This window comes from Equus asinus, chromosome 19 (genome assembly GCF_041296235.1).
Source record: "Equus asinus isolate D_3611 breed Donkey chromosome 19, EquAss-T2T_v2, whole genome shotgun sequence".
In the NCBI taxonomy this organism is placed as follows: Eukaryota; Metazoa; Chordata; class Mammalia; order Perissodactyla; family Equidae; genus Equus; species Equus asinus.
Window position 1 is genome coordinate 19827219 of NC_091808.1, and position 27134 is coordinate 19854352.

The 27134-nt window shown below is 43.5% G+C and overlaps 1 protein-coding gene across 2 annotated transcripts in view; it reads right to left on the minus strand.

The window, feature by feature from the left end:
* CYP27A1 (cytochrome P450 family 27 subfamily A member 1) overlaps positions 1–24404 on the minus strand; it is a 44099-nt gene extending 19695 nt beyond the window's left edge. Inside the window, exons 1-2 of one of the 2 annotated variants that reach the window (XM_014852559.3) lie at positions 23950–24404; positions 23369–23803 (exon numbers count right to left, since the gene is read on the minus strand). In XM_014852559.3, the coding sequence (XP_014708045.1) occupies positions 23369–23629 (261 nt within the window). In that variant the 5' untranslated portion in view covers positions 23630–23803; positions 23950–24404. Of the gene's footprint in view, positions 1–23368; positions 23804–23911 lie in introns of both variants that reach the window. The other variant, XM_044751434.2, reaches the window with a different exon arrangement.
* Positions 24405–27134: the final 2730 nt, after the last annotated feature.

Below are 27134 nucleotides of genomic sequence, written 5' to 3' on the forward strand. Positions count from 1 at the left end.
GGCCAGTGAGTTAAGCGACTGTCGCTGAGCTGAAATTGCTTTGGCTGTGGAGTCGGCCAGCTCTTCTCGAGTCAGGGAGAGAGCCCTGATCATTTGTCTGTTGGCACTCAGTCTGATCCAGGAAGAAAGCTCTCCTCATGGAGGCAAACGCAGAGGCATATACGCCTCGTGGAAGTTCTCGTTGAGAGTGATACGGGGATTCAATGGGAGAGACCAATGAAAGGCCTCTGGTTATGTAGAGAGAACAGGACAGTGAATACGGCCAGGGCACGCCATCCTTGTTTTCTCCAGTTGTCAAGGCAATGAGTTGCCCAAGCATAAAGGCCATTACTGAAACCTCCACAGATAAGACACAACCAGGGGGTGCACATAAGGTTCCCGCATAGGTGATATCATCGATAGACTGGTTCACCATTATATAACTAAGGTTCAGACACTATGTTGTTACATATCAAGAGGTTGCGTAAATATATGGGTATATCAAGAAATTTACAGATGGCCAGGGTTACAGTGGCGGCTCCAAAGAATTTTTCATGCAAATATTCAAAAGATCTTGTTTTCACCTCCCAAGGCTGGGTGAAATTAAAGCAAGGCATGAGTTTAGGTGGACTTAGCACCCTGACTTGGCAAAATGGGCCAGCAGAGCAATTCAGACAAACAACAGTATCTGAAATCCCAGTGGAATTCCTTATAGGGTGAGCTAAGGGGTCATTACTTTCTTGGATAGACTGAGGTTTCCGATGGCAAATCCAGCAATCAGAGGTTGGAAATGCGGACAAGGGCATCGTCCTTCCATGAAAAAAAGGGAGAAGATAAAGTAAGCAACAACAGTGGGAAGAGGGTATAAGGTCTGGTCCGGTCATCCTGGGAGAGCTGTCTGCCTCGGACGTCAGCGGCATCTCCTCCTGGTCAGTCTGACTCGGAGGCCTCCAGTGTTTGGTCAGGACCAGATGTCAGGTGAAGCCTTCTTCAGCTGTGCGTTGTGCACCCCAGGTTCGAGTTCTTGAAGTTGGGCTGCCATCTGGGTAGTGGGGAGGTCCTAGCATGGTCACTTCCAGGGAGATTTCAAGAGCGGCAAAATTGGAAACACCAGTTTGGAGTAGAGTAGCCAGACATTTAAGGAAACTAGAAGAATTTAGGATCCAGTCTAGCTTACAGGTATACAACAAAACCTTAAAGACAATTAATAGGACTAGAATTTAATATCCACAAAGGTGCAAGCATAATTTCTCTCTCCATAATAACCCCCATTTTTATTAAAGATAATCATAGTAAAACTAATCTGTTTGGATTAAGCTTGGCCTATTTATTTACATAAGTACAGCAAGAATAGTGATTAACCACATAAGCTCTTTTTTAAGATTTCTCTGCTGAAACCTTGTAAGCGAGGTACTAGGCCAACTTCTCAAGGAGTTCCTTAAAGCTGTCTGGTTGTATCTGAATCTATGTACATCTTCTTTAAATATAATATTCTAGTCAAAGCCTTGGTAATGTAGCCAATATTTCCAACTGTGTTTTGTTACAAGGAGAACAGACCTTCACTGAACCCAGGCAAATATACATAGTGTCGTGAAAAGAATCCTTAAGGGAACAAGTAGAGAGAAAAAGACAAATGTTTCAACCTCGTTGCAAAGACACCCTTTACCAAATTGCTGTAAGTTACAGACAGCTTAAAGGAGAGGAGGAAAAAAGAAGTCCTTTACATCAGAAAAACAAAACATTAAAGCAATCAGTCTTTCACTTGAGTTCCGGAAACTTCTACCCGGTTCAGTGTTATGATCTTAAAGTTATCAAAAGTTATATTCCAGAATATTTGGCAAAGTCTTTTTCATGAATCTATTTGAAAATGAAACATACTTGTAAAAGCATGTGAGTAAGACAATAACTGTCTGTAACTGACAAAAGACTTTTTTTTTAAAAAGGCAATGCGTAAAGGCAATTGACGAGGAAATTTGGGTATTTTTGTGGCATGCAGTTTAGACGGTAACTAGAATTATAGGTAATAACATTATTTTAAGACAAATCAGATGTTTAGGAATTTCATACAATTTTTAGAACACATTTTAGTAACATTTACCCGTACAATATAACCTAAAAAGGTTTATTATTGCTTATTCAACCATGCTTCTCATGTAATTTGACATACCAAATAAAGCTAATTAGTGTGACATCTCTCTTTTTATAAGGAGAGGGAATAAATCTTTCACAATGTCCCAGGTGCTCTCTGGAAAAATCCCAAAGTTACATTCTGGTTTTAAATGTCATTTGAATTTGAATATTTTGGGAAGCTTGTTAAAAACATCAAAAGGTTTGGACATTTGATAAAATAGCACCACAGATGATTACGAAATAATACTTAAGCATCTATCTGACCAAAGTAACAGAGAAGGTTTCAAAGGTACATACAGGTTACATAGTTGTAAGCAAAATTTATCTCCTTCAATCCCAAGAAGACTCAGTTTCCTTAAGTAATTAAAGACCCAACAGAAACAATGAAGGAAATGATTTTGATAAAACACAAAATCTCTGTTTTCAGGCATACTGCTTAAAGGTAAAGAAGCTTCCACAATCGATTTCACCAGCAGAACAATAGCCCAAGAAAACCCTGTCCTCTCAGAAAAGAAGGACAAGTTTTCATTTTGCGTCAGCTGATTTTGATATTAAAGTTTACTCATTTCAATCTTAGCCAGTCTTGATCACTCATAAAATTCTTTTCCCAGGGGCTGGCCCAGTGGCATAGTGGTTAAGTTCACGTGCTCCACTTCAATGGTCTGCCGTTCACAGGTTCAGATCCCAGGTGTGGACCTACACACGCCTCATCAAGCCATGCTGTGGCAGCATCCCACATAAAATAGAGGAAGATTGCCACAGATGTTAGCTCAGGGCCAATCTTCCTCACCAAAAATAAATAAAGAAATAAAAATAAATCTTTTCCCAAGATCCTTTCCATAAACCTTTTACTAAAACACACATCCTACTTTCCTTGCATACAGAGATGTTTCCCTTTTATTTCTAGTAACTGTAGTTATTTATATTAGAATTCTCAACCCTGAGAATCCCCAATTCCTGGTAAAAACTAAGAAGGAAGCAATCATGGATTGGCAGATTTATAAACACATTTCATAATTTCTGGGAGTATATGCCCTTTGAATAGCACAATCTTTCAACGTGGTACAAGACATGTTTACCAACAGACCCAAATTTATCCTTAGTTTCTTTATAATAGGAAGCCAAAAGTAGATAAACCTATGTTCGGTAATTAATTTATTATCAGCAATTAGTATTTTATCTTGTTTGGAAAGAGATTTAGGTATTCAACAACTATCCATTATTTAGTTTAACTTGGTACAAACTTTGATCTCATTTACACTTATTTTAATTACTTGCTTTCAACAATCATGCCTGGATTGGGCATGAAATAGCCCATCATCATCTTAAGTTCCTTTCTTGCTGACAAATTTTATAACAGAGACCGCATGAGCCCACTTGACTAGTAAAGCCAGGCAGAGAAAAAGTTATATATTTGCAATACAACCAATACTACCAACTCTGAAGACATGTCTGTTTTTTACCTACAGCAACAACCTTAAGCTAGCTTTTATTTATTAAAGATTGATCCTAGATCACGTGAACCGGAAAAGCATGTAAGTCAGTTTCTATTGTATTTCTGAGATTTAGGAATACCTAATTGATAAGCACTTAATTTCAAGCCAATTAAATAGAGCTTTTTACAAATCAATTCTGGCAATACCGTCCAGAAATACAAAAATATCTCCTCTCTAGAATATACACAGAGACAGCCAGAAACAGAGATCTCATAGCTTTTGTCGTAAAACATTTAGCCACGTCTCAGGCACAAAACTCAAAAGCATACTTGGATCCAAATTGCATTTCTGGCAGATGGACTAAGGTAAGGTTACTTATTCAGGTGGCCAAAGTTTAGCAAAGATTTATATTTGTATGCTGGAAGCATCCTTTTAGAACTGTTTTTGGACTCATTTTGTCTAGTATCAAAAGTCTAAGGTAACTGCTATTTAAGTTTTTCCTTCTAGTTTTCTATTTGCTCCAGTTATCTTAGAAACACTATTTAGGGGGCTAGCATTTGAATCCTTAGAGGGCCTGATTTTAAAAGGGCAGGTTTTTACAGAGGGGAGGAGAGGAAGATGGTGTTGGGGGTGGAGCCTGGGCACAAGATGGCTTTGGGTGGGGTCTGAGGCCAAGGAGTCTGAGAAGACAAACAAGATGGCGCCTGAGCAAGTTGAAAGTCTCAGCAGGAGTGACTACTGGTCAGCCCCAACAAAGCTCAAGTTGGCTTGTTAAGTGGTTTCTGGAAACAATGTCGGTGGATTCTGCTGGCTGTCAGAGAAAAACAGCTGTCTTTTACCAACTAAGCAGCAGTACCTTCCTGATAAAAAAGTTGCACCTGCAAAAGGGATCGCACTACGAGGGTGTTGCCCCACTGTTCCCAACAGACTGACTACCTGGGGTCTTACCCCTCCTCCCCAAAGCTGTTAAGGTCATAACTTCCTTTTGAACAAAAAACAGCAAGACCCCACAGGCCGACTAGCAAGGTATAAAATAGGATCCTGGTGGGCGGTAGTAGACCTGGTTGCTGATGTGTTTAGTGACAAGGGGACAAGCGTCCTTGACCGTTGTCCCTGAGTGCCCTGTTGTGTTGGTGTTGAGAGTGAGGGCCCCATAACATTGTTAAAAGGCATTCCGTGGTGGTTCCTTACCTTTCCGTGTCACCAGGAAAGCAAAACTGCTTCTCTCGGACAGGTGGCTGTGACCACAGATAAAATATCCCCTGGTCATCAAGGGCGGTCAGTTCCTCTGAGATAAACTGAGGTCCCTTCTTATAAGGAGCAGGAAGGGAGAAATTAGAGATAGGTTGGAGCAAAAGCCTAACGAGACTCAAGAAGCACCAGCTGGCAGATGAGAAAGCCACCCCAGTTCTGCTGGATGAGAAGGAATGGAAACCAACTCATCACCTGACAACAACCCCACACTCCTAGCCACCCTGGTCACAAACCCTTGAGCTGATGACGTGAGCACGGAGGAAGAACAGATGAAGACTGACCAGGGCTTGTTGCAGTGGGTCTTTACATCCATAACAAAACCATCATCTGATGACCACCCACGGGTGACAAGAGGGGGATCTAGAACTTTCCTTAGGGCCCCTGTAACCCCAGCCTGGGTTTATAGTGGGAAACGCAAGTGCGCAGATAATGAGCTCATCACTCAGGGTTAGAGTGAGCAGTTTGTTCAATGGGCACCATCAGACTTTTGGGATTAGTTAAACATTTTACACTCCAGAGATAGATTCTGGAAAACTATTTAGGTCTGGGCAACAAACTTCTCAGAATGGAAGCCTGGACACAGACCAAGATAAATGCCCTTCAGGCTAATGGGGGTGTTACGGAGTGAACTGTGTCCCCCCCCCAAAATTCCTATGTTGAAGTTCTAACCCTCAGTACCTCAGAACGTGACCTTATTTTGAGATAGAGTTTTTACTGAAGTAACCCAGTTAATATGAGGTCATTAGGATGGGCCCAAATCTAATATGACTGGTGTCCTCAAAAAAGAGGAAATTTGGACAGACGCACGTGCATACGTGTGAACATGACGACAGCCATCTACAAGGCGAGAGAAGAGGCCTGGGACAGACGCTCACCGCAAAGCTTTCAGAAGGAACCAATTCTGCCAACACCTTAATCTGGGGCTTCTGGCCTCCAGAACTGTGCGCAGTAAGTTTCATTGTTTAGGCTGTCCACTGTGTGGTACTTTGTCATGGCAGCCTCAGCAAACTAACACAGGGGGAGAATGTAGGAATACAGGGATCCAGAATGTAGGACCACATACACCTGGCTATTATGCCAGGGGGTCTCCAAATTGCAGATTTGTGGTTTGCCCGTGGAAATTCTCTCTCACCATGAGGCTGTGAGAGGGCCGCCAAAGTGAAAGATCCAGGTTGTAAGAGGGGAGAATGCCCAGTCAGCTTTGGCAGTTACTGTGGACAAACAGGACGAAGGCCAAGAGGAGCTAGACCCCTTGCTGAGGTCTCTGCTGTTTGCAACAGTATCGATCCATTACCTTCATGCCCCCTCTCAACCTAGATCTCACCCTCTCTAAGAACAAACACAACTAGGGCGGAGGCCCAAGTCCCTCCTTCCCTTAGGAAGACAGGGGTTCTTAGGCACAGGTCAAGGTGTGCTGGGGATTTGATGACAACCAAGATTGTCAAACCTTTTCAGCCTTTTTGGACACCGGGGCACAAGTCATTATGGTGCCGAGAAATACCCATGGGTATGGCTGAAAAATTACTTTAATTAGATTTAACTGTCTCAGGTTGGACAACGTACTCATGTGATTTTGTGGGTGTATTAGTCAGGCCTCTCCAGAGAAACAGAATCAATGGGATACACGTGTATATAAAGAAAGATTTATTTTAAGGAATCGGCTCATGAAATTGTGGGGGCTGGCAAATGTGAAATTCGCAGGGTGAAGCAGAAGGCTGGAAATTCCAGCAGGAGCTGACCTTGCAGTCTTGAGTCCGAAGGCAGTGTGGAGGCAGAATTCTTTCCTCTTCCGGGGACTTTAGTCTTTCCACTTAAGACTTTCAACTGATTAGATGAGGCCTCCCCACGTTATGGAGGGTAAACTGCTTTACTCAAAATCTAATCAATTAAAGATTAATTACATCTAAAAACTAGCTTCGCATCAATATCTAGACTGCTGTTTGACCAAACTCCATAGCCTAGTTAAGTTGACACACAAAATTAATGATCACAGGGGGTGAGCCTTTTTGAGCCAATCCACAGTCAAGTGGTTACAATGTAACGGATACAGCTGGAGGTGTCTGGGAACAGATGTGTTAAGGACATATAATACTTTTATAGATTGCAAGGATGTTCCCACTGGGGAAATGCCACAAGTAAAACAGTGGTAGTGGGTTGAGTGGACCACCAGGAGTCCACCCAGTTCCCTCAGCTTAGTCACGTGGTATCAGTAAAGTAGTATAGGATTCCGGGGAAAAGGAAGGGGTGGAAGGGAGATCAGGTCTTGATCAAAGAGCGAGTACAGACACACATGCTTAAGGAAACTATCCAACAGGCTGTACAGACTGCCCTTCCTCTTGGGCCAGTCAGCCCTCATGAACTTTTTGAGCCACAAGTGCCAGTGACTGACGGTTATGCAGACTGGAGCCTGCTGCCAAATTATGTGGCCACCAGGCAATGGTTCACTAGGGTTTTGGACATGGCACTTGCCTGACATGACCACCCAGAGTACCCCAGTTGCGAGACAATGACTGGCTTATTATTGAGCGCTGGTGGACACTGAGAGACTGACAGAGCAAAGTGTTGCTATACTCGGATGTCCCTGTCACGGGATGGGTCAGATATGAGAACATCAACAGAGTGGGTATTGCCTGCCAAGCATCCCTTATACACAGAAGTGGTATGCCCAGGAAAGAAGTCAGCCAAGCATTAAAGTGGTTAGTCGCCCTTCAGATGTGTTGATTCAGATGTAGGGTTGATGCTAACACCTCCGGTTTCTGGGCGGCTTCAGTATATTGAGGTTCTTGACAATGCTTGGGCCTGGTTCACGGATAGATCAGCTAAGTTTAAGGCCATGGGATATACTGGGCTGCTGTGCAGCCCTAAAGAAAACTGTTTAAAACTATGCATGGAAAAGAGAATTCTGTTCAATGGGCAGAGTTGTGAGCTATGGTACTTGCCCTGGAAAAGACCTCCCCAAATGTACCTTGTTACATTTTCACTGATTCACGACAGTGTGGTCTGGTGCCTGGCAGTGGGATGCCTGGATGATCAAGCCTCAGCCTCTGTGGTGATGAAAATTACAGCAGTAGACCACACAAGACCCACGCCCCTTGCTTGTGACCCAGGTGGATGCCCATGAAAAAGGTGTCCTTGTATGAACATCGATGGAATCAACAAGTTGATGAGACCTGTGGTGCCCATGTAGGACCATAGCTGCCTGGATACGCCATCATACAGGGCCTGGTAAGCCATCCACCATTCAGTACCGGGCCCCAAAACAAGGCCCAGTGACTCCAAGGAAGTCTTGCAAGCCAAGGGAGTCTTGCAAATATGCCCAGACTGCCAGCTGCACAGTCCAGTGGTAAAGGAAACTTTGGGGCACACAGCAAGGGGTACTGGACCCAGCCTGTCCTGGCAAATAGACTGTACAGGTCCCCTACCATCCTCTCAAAGGTACTGTTGGGCATTGACTGCTGTAGACACCTTTGCAAGGTATGGCACTGCCACCTCCATCCCCACAGCATATGGGGGGCACATTATTCAAAGACCCTTAGACAGACTGTGCTACATATCTAGATTCCCAAGAGCACTCAATCAGACAATGGTGTCACCTTTGTAGTAAAAAGTACCCAGCAGTGGACAGCTACTTGGGACATCCACTGAACCTTCCACTCTCCATATCATCCCCAGGCAGCAGGTACCATTCACGCCCTATATCATCCCCAGGCAGCAGGTACCATTCACGCCCTATATCATCCCCAGGCAGCAGGTACCATTCACGCCCTATATCATCCCCAGGCAGCAGGTACCATTCACGCCCTATATCATCCCCAGGCAGCAGGTACCATTCACGCCCTATATCATCCCCAGGCAGCAGGTACCATTCACGCCCTATATCATCCCCAGGCAGCAGGTACCATTCACGCCCTATATCATCCCCAGGTAGCAGGTACCACTGAACGATGGAATGGACTCTTAAAGGAGAAACGGAAAAAGATAACTGGACAACCAAGGCTCAGCTCCCAGTGGATCACACACTTAAGAAAGTCAGTCTGGACTATAAATGTGGCAGTTCATCAGGAGGGTTCCTCCCATTTAAACAGAATTTTTAATTATGAGATTGGGAGGATGGGAAGAGGCTCAGATAGGCTGTAAGAAACCCAAACCAAATAACTAACTCATCCCATTCTACCATTTTTCTTCCTACACCTACACCTTGGAACCTGCAACTAGAAGAAGAGTCAGGGCGTGAACTACTCAAACTTGGTGCTTCTTTTGCCACTGGCTGTGCTTGCTACACTTGGGCAATCACGGATATCGATGATAATGATCATGAATATGAGGTGACAACTCCTAAGATGGTCCTGATGTGGCCCATATGTCAGGGGCGAAAGATGTTCTAGGATAGTATGACATACACAAGGAAGAAACAACTGAGGCACCTCAGGGCTCATGTGAGAGTGACGCAGGAAGATTGGGGCAAAGAGTGACGTGACCCCTGGAGGGGCTTGGCACATTGATCACATGGCTGTGGAAGGAGAGGAACACCTCTGGCTTGTGGGACATCAGGGGCCAACCCCAGGAAGTTGGGGGTAAAGGAAAGAACTATTCATCTCTCTCTCAGCTCTTGTCTACAGGGCATCTGGCCTATTGAACCCAGACTGCCGCCACCACCCTCAACTTGACCGCCGGCCAAAGAGAATCTGAATCTAAAAACTCTTAGAAACTTCCCAAGAGCCATTGACTTCAGAAAGGATCAGCGTCCACTAAAGATGAAGGACAAGATGAACTTTCTGGACACTCATCTGGTCTCTTTAGGTTCATCCTGGTACTGTTGGCCTCTTTCGCTCCTTTGTCACAGGTCGTTCTAAACTCTTCAGCCTGGGTGGTAACAGACAATCATACTGTCCATGGGCTGGCAGAGGCAGGGGATGCATGATTGCTGACACCTCTAGTTGCCCTCCAATGGGGAACGTGGCTGCAGTCTATACTCCAAATAGGCCTAATCTACTAGAGAGAATCAAGGTCGTGGTGACTCTCATCTGATGTTGCCTAAGACAAACAGAACAGGTTTAGTATGAGCTCCTATCAGTAAAATTAGAATATCCATCTGATGGGGTGACCTATGCCCCTGAGAATGTTTAGTTGGATACGTGAAAGGTCGGAGTGGAGTTATAAGGCAGCCCTGCACATATCCATGCATGCGGACTTGAGCCACAGCACAAGAGCCCAAAACTTGAGTTATGGCAGAAGACCTTTGTGATCATCCTGGAACATGAAAGAGTTGGGAGGGGGGGGCCTTAAGGAGCAGCTCTGAGGCCACCTCACTCCCCTCCCTATCGCACATAGGAGGCCATCATGAGACAGTTTCTCATCACCTCCCGGTCCTGATGAGCTCTGGGCTTTCTGCCCACCCCTACTCTGAAAAGAGCCGCACATCATAAAACCCCTCAGCTACAGTCTAGAAGGGGCTGCCCAGGAACAGGGGACCCGGGCACTCACAGTGCAGGCATCTGGTTGGAAGACTTTCAGTGTTGTCCTTTGGACTGTGGGGGACAGGATCACAGGGCGCTGCCCCATGATCTTATTCTTCCTTTCGCTACCTCAACAATAAAATGTCTAAATCTAAAAGTGGCTTGTTGTATCTTTACTGATTAAATCAGTCAGGCCTTGGCCTTGCCTGGTCTTCCTTGACATTTCCTCATCAGGTAAACACAGGAATTCTACCCTTAGTTGATCCTGAAGGTGCACTGTGGCTAACCCATGTGTTAAGGTCGGTAACTAAGGCAGCCTCTGATGGCCATCGCCCAAACTACGGGCATCGTGCCTAATCTACCTCCAAGGAAGGGGTGGTCACTGGGTGTGCAGACGGGCTGGCGGGTGGAGGGGAGGGAAAGCTGAATCCTGGGCGATATGTAGTGCACAAACTCATTTTTTGCCGTAGAGAAGTGCCATAGCTTTCAGATTTAGAAAAGGTTGGGAACCTAAACAAACTGAGGAAACTCAGCTTTGGGTATGATAGAGTCTCTCCTTAACCGAATTCTGGTCAGGATCTTCTCTTCTCAGGCCTCAACCTTGGCCTATAAAGACCTGAACACACAAACAGACTTTCCAAGGGCTCAAGGGAGCCTCCCCAGGATGACCTGCATCCCTCAGACGAAGCCCCCCTTAAAGTGCCTGCCCAAAGAGTTTCCTTTTTGTTCCAGCCAGTACCTGAAGCTGGGGGCCCTGCCTCCGAGGCTCTGGGGGAGGGGAGGAGCACAACTTCAGTAAGATAACCCATGTGCATTTCACATGCACCAACCCTACTTCCCGCTTTCAGTACTTTTTCACTTTCCTGACTCTGCTCCAGCCCCCACCACACCCTTCCCCACTTGCCCAATTTCCCTTTAAACGCCCAGTCACCTCTGCACCACTCGGACTGGAGTTCCTCTCTTTACTGTCAGTACTTACTGAATAAAATCTGTTTTCACCACTTTTACTAATGTCCAGCTGTGCTTATCTCTGACAGTTGTGTGCACCTTGAAAACCTAAAAAAGTAATACTGAGCCATAAAGTAGAAACACCCCAAATTGTCATCAACAGATGAATGGATAAAAAAATTGTGATATAGCCCTACAATGGAATACTATTCAGCCATAAAAAGGAACAAAATACTGACACAGGCTACACCATGGAGGAACCTTGAAAACATCGTGTTAAGTGCAGGAAGCCTTTCACACCAGCCCACAGACTGAATGAGTCCATTTATATAAAATGTCCATAATAAGCAAATCCATAGAGACAGAAAGTAGATTAGTGGTTGCCAGGGGCTGTGGAGGGAATTGGGGGGGTGACTGCTACAGAGGACAAGGACTCTTTCTGGGGTGATGAAAATATTCTAACGTTGATGCGATGGTTACACAACTCTGTGAATATACCAAAAACCATTAATTGTTCAATGGATGAATTATATGGTATGTGATCACATCTCAATAAAGCCGGTACATGAAAACAAGATTAAAATCATCTAAAACCTCCTCCCCCCCCCCCCAAAATTGATACTGCATTGCCATGTTCCATTCTCCCACTTAGCTGCCTATGCAGTTTACTGATAGTGGGCTCCTCAAGGAGGCCCCCAGCACAGCAAAACCACGCTAAGACAGCAAGTTAACAGCCCTGAGGACAAAACCGAACTCACAAACACCAGTACTGTTTGCTGGTGTCAACAATCCTGCCCCTAAAAGCTGCCAGCCGCCAGCTGGATAAACAGAAGCAGAGCTGTAACTCCGGGCACAGGCCAGTCTTTTGCCTACACTGACAGATGCCAGAAAGAAGACCCATCTGGGGTCAAAGGGGAAGAGGAATCCAGCTGGGAAGCCACGTCTCAGTGCTGTCCAAGTGTCATCGGGAGTTCGGCCCCAACCCTCTCACATAAGTGGAATTCACATTTCCAAGTGACAGAAGGTGCTAAATAATTAACAGCATTCCCAGGGTCTCCCTGCTCCAAACCTGGGCTCGAGTGATCTTCTCCAAGATCAGACCAAGCCAGGGGCACCATTTGGACTCAGGATGAGCAGGATTACTTGTATTTTTTATTAAAAATATTTTAATGTGGATAATAAAAGAAAATAACACTATAAACACACACTAGAATTAAGAACTGTTAATATTGTCATATTTGCTTCAAGTTTTTTTTTTTTAAAGATTGGCACCTGAGGGGCTGGCCCCGTGGCCGAGTGGTTAAGTTTGCGCACTCCACTGCAGGCGGCCCAGTGTTTCGTTGGTTCGAATCCCGGGCGCGGACATGGCACTGCTCATCAAACCACGCTGAGGCAGCGTCCCACATGCCACAACTAGAAGGACCCACAACGAAGAATATACAACTATGTACTGGGGGGACTTTGGGGAGAAAAAGGAAAAAAAATAAAATCTTTAAAGATTGGCACCTGAGCTAACAACTGTTGCCAATCTTTTTTCTTTCTTTCTTTCTTTTTTCTTTCTGCTTTTTCTCCCCAAATCCCCCCAGTACATAGGTGTATATTTTAGTTGTGGGTCCTTCTAGCTGTGGCACATGGGACGCCGCCTCAGCACGGCTTGATGAGTGGTGCCATGTCCGTGCCCAGGATCTAAACCAGCGAAACCCTGGACCGCCATAGCAGAGCATGCGAACTTAACCACTCGGCCATGAGGCCGGCCCCTCAAACATTTTTTTTAAATGAAAACATTCCAGATACAAAGTCCCCTTCTTTTCCTTCCCTTTGCCCTCCCTCCCCAGAGTGACTACTGTCTTGAATTTGAAGTGTATCCTTTCTGTCCATGTTTATATAATTTTACTACATATATACGTATCCAATGGCAGCCCACAGTATTTTTGTGTGGTTTTAATTTATAGACATAGTATTCTACTCTACATATCGTTCCATACACAACTTTGTTTTTGAGTTTTATTTCACTGTTAGTGCTGTCGAGTGGATCCAACTCCTAGTGACCCTGTGGACAGCGGAGTGGAACCCTGCTGAATCTTTTCGCGTCATCCTCTCCCCTTCTGGTGCTGTATCAGACAATGCTCCACTGCTATTCATAGGGTTTTCATGGCCAATGTTTTTGGAAGTGGGTGGCCAGGTCTGTCTTAGTCTGAAAGCTCTGCTGAAACCTGTCCACCAGGGGTGACCCTGCTGCTCTTTGAAATACTGGTCGCACAGCCTTCAGCATCACAACAACACACGGCCGCCACAGTATGACAACAAACAGACGGGGGAGTGTGTTCCCTGACTGGGACATGAACCTGGGACACAGCGATGAGAGCACTAAATCTTAACCGCTAGACCACTAGGGCTGGCTTTTGAGTTTTATATTGATACATAAAAAGCTTGCACATTCATCATGACTGTTGTATGATATTCCACTGTGTGAATATATCACAATTTATTTATCCTACTGCCAGGCATTTAACATGCTTCTGAATTTTTCATTTTACAAACAAAGCTACGAAAAAAATTTTTGTGCATGTGTGCAGCCATTACTTCAACAGTCATAAAAATGTCGGTTTTTATGCAAGAAGGTAGAACTGTCATAAGTTACAAAGATATGTACCAGCTAGTTCGACAGTAAGAATCTCCCTCTGATTTTGCACTCTAGAGAAACAATGGGCTGAGGGTAGAGGAAAGCCAAAAGTGATCCAAGAAAAGGCATTGCCTACGATGCCCTCAGCGAGGCCATCAAGAAAACAGAAGCCCTGCCCACCCCTCACCCACACCCCTCACACACCCAGAGGAAACCTCAGTCCTCTGAACACACCTTTCCCCACAAGCCAGGCTGGGCTGCAGAGGAACGACGAGAGTGTTCCAGGAACAAGGAGGGATGGTCAGCGACGGATGTAGAACTGAAAAGTGGATGTAGACACAGAGGCGGGCGTCAAAAGCAGGGACCCAGAGCCCAACAGGGGCACAAGAGGAAGAGAAATCAGAAGACCTCAGAATATGATGTCGGGGTCAGGAAGCACTTAGTCAGCCATTCTTTTGTCTCCTGCTCTCGATTCTTTTGCTTTGTTTTTTTAAAATTGTAAAAGGTAATATGTGCACACTGTTAACAAAAGGGTACAAAACGACCTGACAGAGGCTGAACGATGCCTGGGCAGGCGAAGCCAGAGGAAGCTCTGGTGGAGTCCACAGCAGTCCTGCAAAAACAGTCAGTCTTCCTCCCAGCTCTCACCTCCAGACTCGAAGACCCCTAGACAGAGGCAACCAGCATCACCAGTTTCTCGTTGTCCCCCCAGAGATATTTTACGCCCACAGAAACATATATATGCATATATACCTCACTTTCTTTACCCACAAATGATGGCATCTTACATAGTTTTGCACCTTGTTTTCTTCCTGTCTCTTGGCAAGCAATTCATATTACTACACACAGATCTGCCCTTGTTCTTTTTCATGGCTGCATAAAATTCCATCACATAGAATGTGCAATGATTTATTTATTTAGCCCCCTACTGGGATATGTAAGTCATTCTAACCTTTCCCAATCAGAAATATTGCTATCTTGAACATCTCTTTGACCATAGAATTTTATCTGTAAGATAAAAATTCTGGCAGTGCTCTTGCTAGATTGGTATGATTCACATTTTTTACCTTAATATCTAGTTTCAAATTGGCAGTACACCCAATTCTGCAATAGCCTCAGGGACAACCTGTAAATGTCCGCCAGACGAGACTGAAAAATAATCAAGCCAAGGCAAAGTAACTGGAGGATAATCTCCAGAAGGCTTAATGGTAACATGAGTATCAGGGGAAGAAAATCCATCTAATCAATGGTATTAGCCAAACTGAAGAAAGAAGGTGCTAACAGAATGGGAGTGGCCATTACAAAATCCAGAAGAAGGGAGCCAAAAAGCAAGAATTTGGCAGCATTTATCTCTCAGGAGAGAGATACTTAATCTAATGGACAGGCACCAGAGAAGCACATTCAACCAGGTTTCTCCAAGGCCAAGATGAAATTCCCTCCAATATAATTCTATTCCTTTACTTCTGAGGTCCCTGCACGCCAAGCAGTCCACTAAAGTAGTTACTAATTTCTCTCCCTGGGTACCTGGATCCTAGGAAAAGGAGGCAGTGGATTAAAGATGGACACAGATTCTTCGATATCCCTCCCATTCACAGGTGAGGTCTACATCTTCTCCTCTAGAATTTGGGTGGGCTCTGTAACTGCTTCGATGGACAGAAAACAGTGGAAATGACATTGTGCCCGTTCCCAGGCCCAGGCCTTAAGAAACTGGCAGCTTCCACTTTCTATCTCCTGGAACATTCACTCTGGGGGACGTCTCACAGACAAGTTTACTACCAGATGGAGCCACTGCCCAGTACCACTCACAGCCCTATGGCTGGTACATGAAATGTATTCATTTATCAAACATTACTGAGACTCCCCCCTGTGCCCAGGACTGTGCCTGGTGCTGGGGTCACAGAGGTGGGAAAGACATAGGCCCAGCCCGCAGAGCTTCACAACCCGGTCTCTAAGCCATATAGACAGGCAATGATAAGAAACATGTGCATCTAAACATATAAAGCAAATATTAACAGACCTAGAGAGAGAGAGATACCGCAACACAATAAGAGGAGGGGACTTTAATACCCCACTTCATCAATGTACAGATCATCCAGACAGAAAGTCAATAAGGAAACGTTGGCATTAAAAGACACCTTAGACCAGATAGACTCAACAGCTATATATATAGAACATTCCATCCAAAAGCAACAGGATACACATTCTTCTCAAGCACACGTGGAACCTTCTCCAGGACAGATTATATATTAGGCTACAAAACAAGTCTTAATAAACTTAAGAAGACTGAAATCATATCAAGCATCTTTTCCCACCAAAATGGAATGAAACTAGAAATCAATTCTGGAAAAGTCATGAAGATGTGGAAATTAAACAACATGCTAGTGAACAACCACAGGTCAAAGAAGAAATCAAAAGAGAAATTAAAAAAAAAACACCTAAAGACAAATTAAAATGGAAATACAACATAACAAAACTTAAAGGGAGGAATGCCTGGGAAAAGGAGGTTGAGGCCTCAAATGTCCCCCTGAGGAGATTAAAGCTGACTCCCCAGGCCCTGTAGAGATTCCAGAGCAGGGGAGCAACACGACCAAACATGCTTTCAGGGGCTCTGATGTGGCAGTGGTGCATGGGCGACTGTAGGGGCAGAGCAAGCAGCAAGGGAGACCACACAGGAGGGAGCGCCTAGACACCATTCCTTCCCAGAGTCACGATGGGGCTGCCCGTGCTGCCAGCCAAGCCACAGACAAGCAAGGAGGCTGACCTGGTGCTGGAGCTGCTGGAGCTGCTGGAGCTGGAAATGATATCCTCTGCGTTGGGCAGAACAAAGCCTGCCAGGTTCAGAAGGTCACGGATCATCTGGCCTTTGATGCTGATGTCCAGTGGAGAGTTGGAGTGGAGGCTTCAGGGTGCAAAGAGCAGTAAAAGCCAAAACTTATGGGATGCAGCAAGAGCTGTTCTAAAAGGGAAGCTCATGGCAATAAACGCCTACATTAAAAAACAAGAAAGATCTCAAACAAACAACCTAACTTTACACCTCAAGGAACTAGAAAAAGAAAAACAACTAGCCTGAAAGTAAACAGAGGAAGGAAATAACAAAGATCACAGCTGAAATAAATGAAATCGAGATTAAAACGACAACAGAAAAGATAAGTGAAACTAAGAGCTGGATTTTTTAAAAGATACACAAAATAGACGAAGCTTTAGCTGGACTCAACAAGAAAAAAAGAGAAGAGGACTCAGATAAATAAAATCAGAAATGAAAGAGAAGATGTTACAACCGATACCACAGAAATACAAAGGATCACAAGAGACTACCATGAAAAATTATACACCAACGACCTGGACAACCTAGAAGAAATGGATAAATTCCTAAAAGCATACAACCTACCAAGACTGAATCATGAAGAAATAGAAAATCCAAACAAACCAATTGCTAGAAAGGAGATTGAATCAGTAATCAAAAACCTGCCAACAAACAAAAGTTGAGGACCAGATGGCTTCACTGGTGAATTCTACCAAACATTTAAAGAAGATTTAATACCTATCTTTCTCAAAATCTACCAAAAAGTAGAAGAGGAGGGAATACCTCCAAATTCATTTACAAGAGCAGCACTTTCTGACACTAAACTCAGGTAAGTACACTACAAGAGGAGGAAGTTATATCAATATCCATGATGAACAGAGATGCAAAAATCCTCAACAAAAGATTAGCAAACCAAATTCAACAACACATTAAAAGGATCATATGCCATGAAGTGGGACTTATTCCAGGGACGCAAGGATGGTTCAACATCAACAAATCAATCAATGTGATACACCGCATTAACGAAATGAAGAATAAAAATCACATGATCATCTCAATAGACGCAGAAAAAGGATCTGACAAAATTCAACATCCATCTATGATAAAAACTCTCAAAAAAGTGGATATAGAGGGAACATACTTCAACATAATAAAGGCTATATATGACAAGCCCACGGTTCACATCATAGTCAATGGTGAAAAGCTAAAGGCTTTTCCCCTAAGATCAGGAACAAGATAAGGATGCCCACTCTCATCACTTTCATTCAACATAGTATTGGAAGTCCTAGCCAGACCAATTAGTCAAGAAAAAGAAATAAAAGGCATCCAAATCACAAAGGAAGAAGTAAAACTGTCACTATTTGTAGATGACATGATATTATATATAGAAAACCCTAAAGACTCCACCAAAACCTATTAGAACTAATAAAAGAATTCTGTAAAGTTGCAGGATACAAAATCAATATACAAAAATCAGTTACATTTCTATACACTAATAATGAACTATCAAAAAGAGAAATTAAGAAAACAGTCCCATTTACAATTGCATTAAAGAGTAAAATACCTAGAGGCTGGCCCCGTGGCCGAGTGGTTAAGTTCGCGCACTCTGCTGCAGGTGGCCCAGTGTTTCGTTGGTTCGAATCCTAGGTGCGGACATGGCACTGCTCATCAAACCACGCTGAGGCAGCGTCCCACATGCCACAACTAGAGGGACCCACAACAAAGAATATACAACTATGTACTGGGGGGCTTTGGGGAGAAAAAGGAAAAAACAAAATCTTTAAAAAAAAAAAGAATAAAATACCTAGGAATAAATTTAACCAAGGAGATGAAAGACCTGTACACTGAAAACTATGACATTAAAAAAAGAAACTGGGGGCCAACTTCATGGCTGAGTGGTTAAGTTTGTGCGCTCTGCTTTGGCAGCCCAGGGTCTCACCAGTTCAAATCCTGGGTGTGGACTTGGCACCAGTCATCAAGCCATGCTGGGGTGGCATCCCATATGCCACAATTAGAAGGACCCGCAACTAAAATATACAACTAGGTACTGGGGGGCTTTGGGGAGAAGGAGGAAAAAAATAAAAGAAAAGAAATCTTAAAAAAAAAGGAAACTGAAGAAGACACAAATAAATGGAAAGATATTCCCTGCTCATGGATTGGAAGAATTAATATTGTTAAAATGTCCATACTACTCAAAGCCATCTACAGATTCAATGCAATCTCTATTAAAATTCCAGTGGCATTTTTCACAGAAATAGAACAAATAACCCTAAAATTTGTATGGAATTACAAAAGACCCCAAATATCCAAAGCAATCTTGAGAAAGAAGAACACAGCTGGAGGCATCATGCCTCCTGATTTCAAACTATTCTACAAAGCTATAGTAATCAAAACAGCATGGTATTGGGATAAAAAGAGACACATAGACCAATGGAACAGAACAGAATAGAGAGCCCAGAAATAATCCCATGCATATACTGCCAATTAATTTACAACAAAGGAGCCAAGAATACACAATGGGGAAAGGCCAGTCTCTTCAATAAAAGGTGTTGGGAAAACTGGAGAGCCGCATGCAAAAGAATGAAACTGGACCACTATTTTACACCGTACACAAAACTTCACTCAAAATGGATTAAAGACTTGAAATAAGACCTGAAACCATAAAACTCCTAGAAGAAAACATATGAGGTAAGCTCCTTGATATCAGTCTTGGCAATGATGTTTTGGATTTGATCCAAAAACAAGGGTAACAAAAGTAAATATAAACAAGAAGGACCACATCAAATTAAAAAGCTTCTGTAAAGCAAAGGGAACCATCAACAAAATGAAGAGGCAATCTACTAAATGGGAGAAAATATTTGCAAATCATATATCTGATAAGGGCTAATATCCAAAAGATATAAAGAATTCATACAATTTAACAGCAAAAAAACCAATCAGATTAAAAAATTGGCAGAGGATCTGAACAGACATTTTTCCAAAGAAGACAGACGGATGGCCAACAGGTACATGAAAAGGTGCTCAACGTCATTGATCATCAGGGAAATGCAAATCAAAACCACAAGGAGATATCATTTCACACCTGTTAGAATGGCTGTTATCAAGAAGACAAGAAATAAGAACTGGTGGCAAGGATATGGAGAAAAGGGGACTCGTGCGCACTGTTGGTAAGAACGTAAATTAGTGCAGCCACTACGGAAAAGAGTATGGAGGCTCCTCAAAAAATTAAAACTGGAACTACCGTACGATCCAGCCATCCTACTTCTGGGCATTTATGCAAAGAAAATGAAAACACTAACTTGAAAAGATACATGCACCTCATGAATTATGTTAAGTGAAATAAGCCAGTTAGAGAAGGATAATCTCTGTAGGACTCCACTCATATGAGGAATTTAAACATGTGGACAAAGAGAACAGTTTAGTGGATACCAGGGGAAAGGTGGGGTGGGGGGTGGGCACAAAGGGTGAAGGGGTGCACCTACAACACGACTGACAAACAATAATATGCAACTGAAATTTCACAAGATTGTAACCTATCATTAACTCAATTAAAAAAAAAAGATATATGCACCTCATGTTCATCACAGCATTATTTACAACAGCCAAGATATGGAAGCAACCTAAGTGCCCATCTACGGATGGATGGATAAAGAAAATGTGGTGTACATATATACAATGGAATATTACTCAGCCATAAAAAAGGGAAATCTTGCCATTTACAACAAGGTGGATGGAGCTTGAGGGCATTATGCTAAGTGACACAAGTCAGACACAGAAAGACAAATACTGAAATCTCACTTATATGTGGAATCTAAAAACAAACAAAACAAAACTCACAGATACAGAGAATGGGTTGGTGGTTGTCAGAGGAGGGGGGTAAAGGGTGGGCAAAATGGGTGAAGCTGGTAAAAAGGTACAAACTTCCAGTTAATAAGTCCTGGGGATGTAATGTACAACACAGGGATTATCATTAATAATACTGTATTGTATACTTGAAAATTGCTAAGAGAGTAGATGTGAAAAGTTACCACACACACACAAAAATTTATAACTTTAGAAATAAAGAAACATGATACATGAAGTGACAAATATGTGCAGGGGGCATCAGGGGACACAAGAGAGGTCATTAACCCAGGCAATCCACAATAATAGCTACAGAATAGATAGAGATCTCATCATTCGCAGGGTTGACATTTTTGAAAGATATCAGTTTAATATAAACTTACACACAAATTTAACATATGTTCACATTTCATTTTTCCAGCACTCTGGACATTGTTTTAGTAAGAAAGAGAAAGGAACTGGCATTTACGAACTAGCACGATTTTCACATGTCCCAATTTCCACCCCCTTATGTCCTACTATGCTTCCCCAAGCTGATTTTAATATTTTCATATGTGATCTGCAGTTTTTGACAAGGTGCAGGAGACATTATGGTCAGTTGCACTTACATCAATTCCACTCCTCCTTCTGTGCGGTTTAGGTGGGAGGGGCTCCGACCCCAGCTTTAGGGGTGAGCCTGCACGGGTCTAAGCTCATCAGAGCGTGCCTGTGGCCACTGTGATAGGTTCAGGGATGGGCAATTAACCCAGGCCAGCCAACTAACTTCTGCAAGACAGCACAGCCAAGGGAACCACAGAAAAACAAAACTGTAGCTTTGATGATCTCATGAATCTCTAGAGCAAACCATGCCTGAAGGCCAACCAACTCTTAGACTTTTCGATTATATCAATCAATAAAGCTGCTTTATAGTTTAAGCCAGTGTGGGCAGCAACCAAATGAATCTGAACCGATACAAAGTGGGTCACTGAAAAGCATCCCCTTTCTCAATAGGAGTATTAAATGGGGTTTATAGATATGCAGCTCTCTGCTCTTTAGTAACTCACACCTCTTACTTAGGCACATATGTAGTGGGAAGGGCTAACATATTCCCACGGCACAGCCCAGGTTCACGTGGCTCTCGACAGCTGGGGTGCAAGGGGTGGAACGAGGGGGCTCTCCTAAATCCTAGCCCTGGCCACACATTCCTGGCTTTCTCCTGCTTCCTCCTCCACCTCCTAGGGCAGTCTAGAATTTCTTTGGTAGTTAATGCTCTAGAGATAATCCTGAGCAAAACCTCCCAGTAAACTCCCCCTGAGAAACAATGAGAAATTCTTAGTCCCCACCTTTGGGGCATTCACTGGGCCTCTCACATTTCTAGAAGTTAAATCAAGCAGAGGAAGTTGACAGAACTCCGATTTCTTGACTGACTTGGTTTCTTGGAGCTGAGCCCACAGGGAATGATTTTTTTAACCATCTCTGAGTGCCTTGTGACCTGCCCACCGAGTCTCAGAAACACGAGCACAACAGAGGAGCCTCCGGGGGAAACAGCAGCAGCTCAGGCAGGCGCAGAGGTTGCAAGTGCCGGGAAAATGCGGTCAGCTTAGACCTTCAAACCCTCAGAGTCATTTTTTCCCTCGTCCTCAACCCCCAGTCCCGTTTTCTCTGGAGGGTGGCTCGGAGACTGCCACACCCAGCCCTTTGTCACCTGAGGCCCTCTCCACCTCTCCTGTCCCATCTATCCTACTGCACACACCCTAACCTCGACATCGTCCCTTGGAGGCCATCTTCACCCCAGGCCTGCTCAAGAGCCCACCATGGCCCCTCAGTGGAATCAGGGCCCTTATTCTGGCCTTCAAGGCCATCCTCAAAGGCCGGTCCCATCCCCACCCCCCACAGCTCCTCATTTTTGACTCCTGCCCAGCACAGCCGCATGTAACCAGTCTGTTCACCAGCCCAGCCCAAGGCTTGCCTGCTCCTCCTGTCAATCACTGATAAGCACACAAGTGCCCGGACAACACATGTGAGTCAAAGGGCCTCCCCCTCCCCCAACCATGGACCAGCTTCTCCTCCCTGGGCACCCAAGTTCTTCCTCAAATTAGCTGTTCATTAATCGGTTTACTCCCTTGTCGCCCTCTTCCCCAAAGGAGCTTATACACCCTATAAAGCATTGGCCTCATCCCACGGAATCCCAGCACCTGGGAAAAAGTCTGGGGCAGAGCGGGCTAGTTAATATTGGTTCATAATGAGTTCATAATTAGGAAGACAGATCCCACATGAATCTCCTTCGTCCATTTCCTAAAACCTCTCCAACTAGACCAGCACTGGGCTTTCCAGTCTCTGTCGGGACGGGGCGATTGTTCACCTCCGCCTCATCTCAGCGTCCCACTGGATAAACTCTTCTTAATAATAAAATTTTGATTTCTTAATAACAAAAATGCACCTTTTCCTTCATATCTATGATTTTTGTCACTCCCTGAGAAGTGACATCTTTTTTCCCCTAAGTGGAACTTATCTTGCAAATTGCTAATCCTCTGTAATCCTCCCAAAGCCATTTCCTTTGGAAGAAGTCTGTGGCTGCCAGTAACACCACAGAATTAAACAGCGGTGCTGTGACATCTGGCAGCGGACACGCTTGCATCTGCCATTCTGGTACTAAGACACTTCCCTCCTCTCTCAACCTCTGTTCACTTTAAACTTCGCCTCCCAAGTCACTTCCTTCCTGGTGTCCTCCTGCTTCATGCCACTCCTCGACCCCTTATTTCAGTTCAAAGGGTTCCATCTACCCTTCGCAAATAACCCCTGCACATTTGCAGTTTATGACCATACCCCGAGTCGGTCCCGAGCTAAGTTCACTTTTTTTTCCCGTCCCCGTGCTCACCCCCATCCCCCGGTCGCGAGGCCCCGCTCGTTCAGTTACCTGGAGCTCGTGCGAGTACAGAACGTAGCCTTGCCCTAACATCTGGAACAAGGCGCGCAGCTGCCCTGGCCCTGGAAGCTGCTCCAGGCTCCGCAGCCTCCGATCGCCAGGCCCGGTTCCGGGAGCCTCGGCTGCCTGGGCCGCCGGGAGGGCGGCAGGGATGGTGGCCTTGGCTCTGGCTCCTTGTGGGCCGAGGCCAGAGCGTGCCACTCGCGTCCCCAGCAGCGCCCACCGCATCCTCGCGCAGCATAGCGCAGCCATGGTTCGCGCTGCCGCGCCTTTGGGTCGCGAGTGCAGAGGGTCAGGAACGCGCCGAGAGAGAGATCAGGAGGGGCGGGCTCCAAGGCACCGGTAGCCTGCGTGGGGCGGTCGAAGGCCAGCCAGTCCGCTTACTGCTCACTTTTCGTCGCAGTCCTCAGTCCCTCCAAATTGGACCTAACAAACACACGGAAGCCACCTTCTACAACCGTCCGCCTCCCGGCCCAAGGAAGGGGCTGGCCAACCAAAGGCATAAGATGCACAAGGGGACTTAGGGAGACCCACAGAGCTCCGACGATGGCGCCTGTTCTGCGACTCCTCACCTCGAACTTTCGCGAACTCTCAAGGAGAACTTGAAGCTCGCTTGGTCTTAACTCCGGGCAGACATGCAGCAAAGTTCTCGCCAGCCTGGGAGGCTTCTAAGGCCCGGAGGCCCCACCCAGAGCGACCCGCCCTCCCCCGACCCGCCGGCTCGCCCCCCGCCAGAGCGCTAGAGCCCAGTGGTCCTCCCTGCCTGGAGGGACGGAAGCGGCTGCTGAGATTAAACTGGCCGCTGGATTTTCCTAATGGCTCCCGGGACTGGTCTGGGAGTCTGCGCGCCGAGCGAGCAGAGAGCGAAACAGAAAACAAACAAACAAAAAAACACGGCGCAGTGTTCAAAGTCATCTGATTCCCGGAGGGGGAAGACAAACAGACAAATTTCAGTATTGCGGTTTTTAAATGCAATTTTACCCCCGCTCCCTCACCGCCTCCCGCACACTCTCAAATCTCCTGAAGCAGGGTTTTCAAACTGCAGATTGAGACCACATGTAGTGAGTGTGACCAGAATCATTTTTTAGTAAGATGGAAAAGAATAAAATAGTACAGAAAATACTGCAAGAACAAAAAGTACTGTTTCATGAATCCTCTGCTTCATATATATTCAAAGTATAATCTTGAAAAAGTTAAAAACATGACTCATACAAATATAAAATAAACACAGGGTCAAAGTCTATGCAACTCCATGAGGGAACTAGCTGGTTGATAAAGCTAAGAGCGTTTGAAGATTGGGTTATTTATAGGCAGCCAGAGGGGAAATGGGCATATTTAGTTCAAAGAGGCAACAATTAGACTGACAGTGGTGTGACTTGGTGTGCATTTCTTTTTGTTGATCCTGTTAGGGATCATAGAGTTTCTCCAATCTGTGACTGAATGTCTTTCACCAGTTTGGGGAGCTTTTCAGACATTATCTATTCAAACACTGCTTCTACGCCCTTCCTTTTCTCCTCTCCTTCTAGGACTTCAAATTACACGCGTTAGACCTGACGGTATCCTTCCTTTTACCCGCTCTTCTGTCTTTTTCTTTTTGTCTCTTCTAGCCCATTAATTCTCTGTTCAGCAGTGTCTAATCTGCTGTTAAATCTACCCACTAAATTCTTAATTTTCATTATTGTATTTTTCAGTTTTCAATTTTGATTAGTTTTTTCAAATCTATGTCATGTTTATATTTCTAGTTTTATACCAAAATTGTTAATTTTATCTTTTATTATCCCCTTTAATTTTGGGCCATATCCAACAAGGTTCAATACGCAGTTTCTCTCATTGTCATTTATTTCCCAGTATCAAAAATCAAATTTTCCATTTTGATTTCCTTTTTAATTTATCAGTCTTAGAGAAACATGTTTTTATTTACTTGTAAATAGTTGGAGTTTGGGTTTTTGTTTTGAAAGGGACTATACCTTTGTTATTAATTTATAATGTTATTACATTGTGGTCAGAGTTTATATTTCCGCTTTTTAGAATTATTGAAACGCTTTTGACAGTCTACTACTTGTTTTACTTTTCTGATGGTTCCATGTGTATTTTTGAAGAATTTGTATTCTCTGTTTATTAACTTATTGATTTTGTTATTTAAATCCTCTATAGCCTTATTTATTCTTGTCTACTAGATTTGTTAACTTCTGAGAGAGGTACATTCAAGTAGCCCAAAAATATGGAATTGTGAATTTGTCAGATTTTCTTGTATTTCCACCAGTTTTGTTTTATAGTTTGAAGATCTGTCATCAGGTTTATAAAGGTTCATAACTATTATCTGTTTTTTTGGATAGGACCTTTTATAAATTTGAACTATTAAATTGCTTTGGATTTAGTTTATTTGATTTTAGTATTGTTATTCTTACTTTATTTTTTATGCATTTGTTTGATATATCTTATTCATCCCTCTATTTTCAATCATTCTATTTTGATTTAGAAGTATCTCTCATAAATACTATGTAGCTGGATTCTTTTCTTACCCAGCAAAGAGAATCTTTAAATAGCAAAAAATTATTTTTATAATTTGAGTGCAAGTTTAAAAATAAATAAATGAAGTGAAATAAAATTAAAACATAATTAACAGATAATTCATAGAAGAGGAATTATAAATGGCTCAAATATACACAAAAACGTTTGAGTTTAGTTATAATAAAAGAAAGACAAATTGAAACTACATAAGAAACCAATTTTCACCTATAACATTGGCAAAGATCAAAAGTTCGATGTAGTTAAGAGCATAGGGAAATAGACTTTCTATTGTGGTTTAAGGGATTACAAATTGCTATAGAGTTTTCAAAATTTAAAGTGCACTTACCTTTTGAACCAGCAGTCCTACCTGTAAGGATTTTTTCTACAAATATACTTAACACATTTGCAAAATAACAAACATACAAGGATATTTATTGCAGCATTGTTTGTACAGATAAAGAAAATATTGGAAACAATATGAATGCTCCTCGGTAGGGGACTAATGAGATAAATTATGGTTAATCCATGCATTGGAATCATTTGCAGCTTTAAAAAGCACTGATATAGCTCTATATGAACTGATAGACAATAATTTCCAAGACACATTTTTTAAATTAAAAAAGCAAGATGCAGAACTGTATTATGGTAGACTACCATATAATTATTCCAGTGTTTGCACATGCCTGGAATATCTCTGGAAGGATATACAAGAAACTTGATAGCATCTGTCTCAGGGACAGAGGTGGAAGGGACACAATTTTATAGCACACCCTTTTGGACTCTTTGAATTATGTAATATTTACACATAATAGCTAGTCTTTTCAAGTGGTATATTCAAAAGTCACATAGAAGGGCATTTTCTTTTGATCTTTCTGAAAATTTGTTTCCCAAAATGATGTCTGGCTGTCCAGTAACGTAGTCACTTAGGTCCTCACCAGAGCCAAGAACTTTAGTGAAAGTAATAATATATTAAAATAATTAAATTCTTACATATATATGGCACCTTATTTTTACTTTCCTTCTTTCTTTTCTTTTTTGGGGGGGTTGTGGGGGGATACCTAGAAAGAAGTATGTTCAGGAAAATGTATAATTGAAGATATCCATGAGTTAAGTACAAGGACAAATAATGTGCATAAAAATCGGTTTGAGATGTGAGAATAGGTAAAAATGATCTGATTCTTTCTTTTAATTAACTCATACATTATTATGACAAAAACTTCCAAACCGCCTGAAAGTACTGCATTGC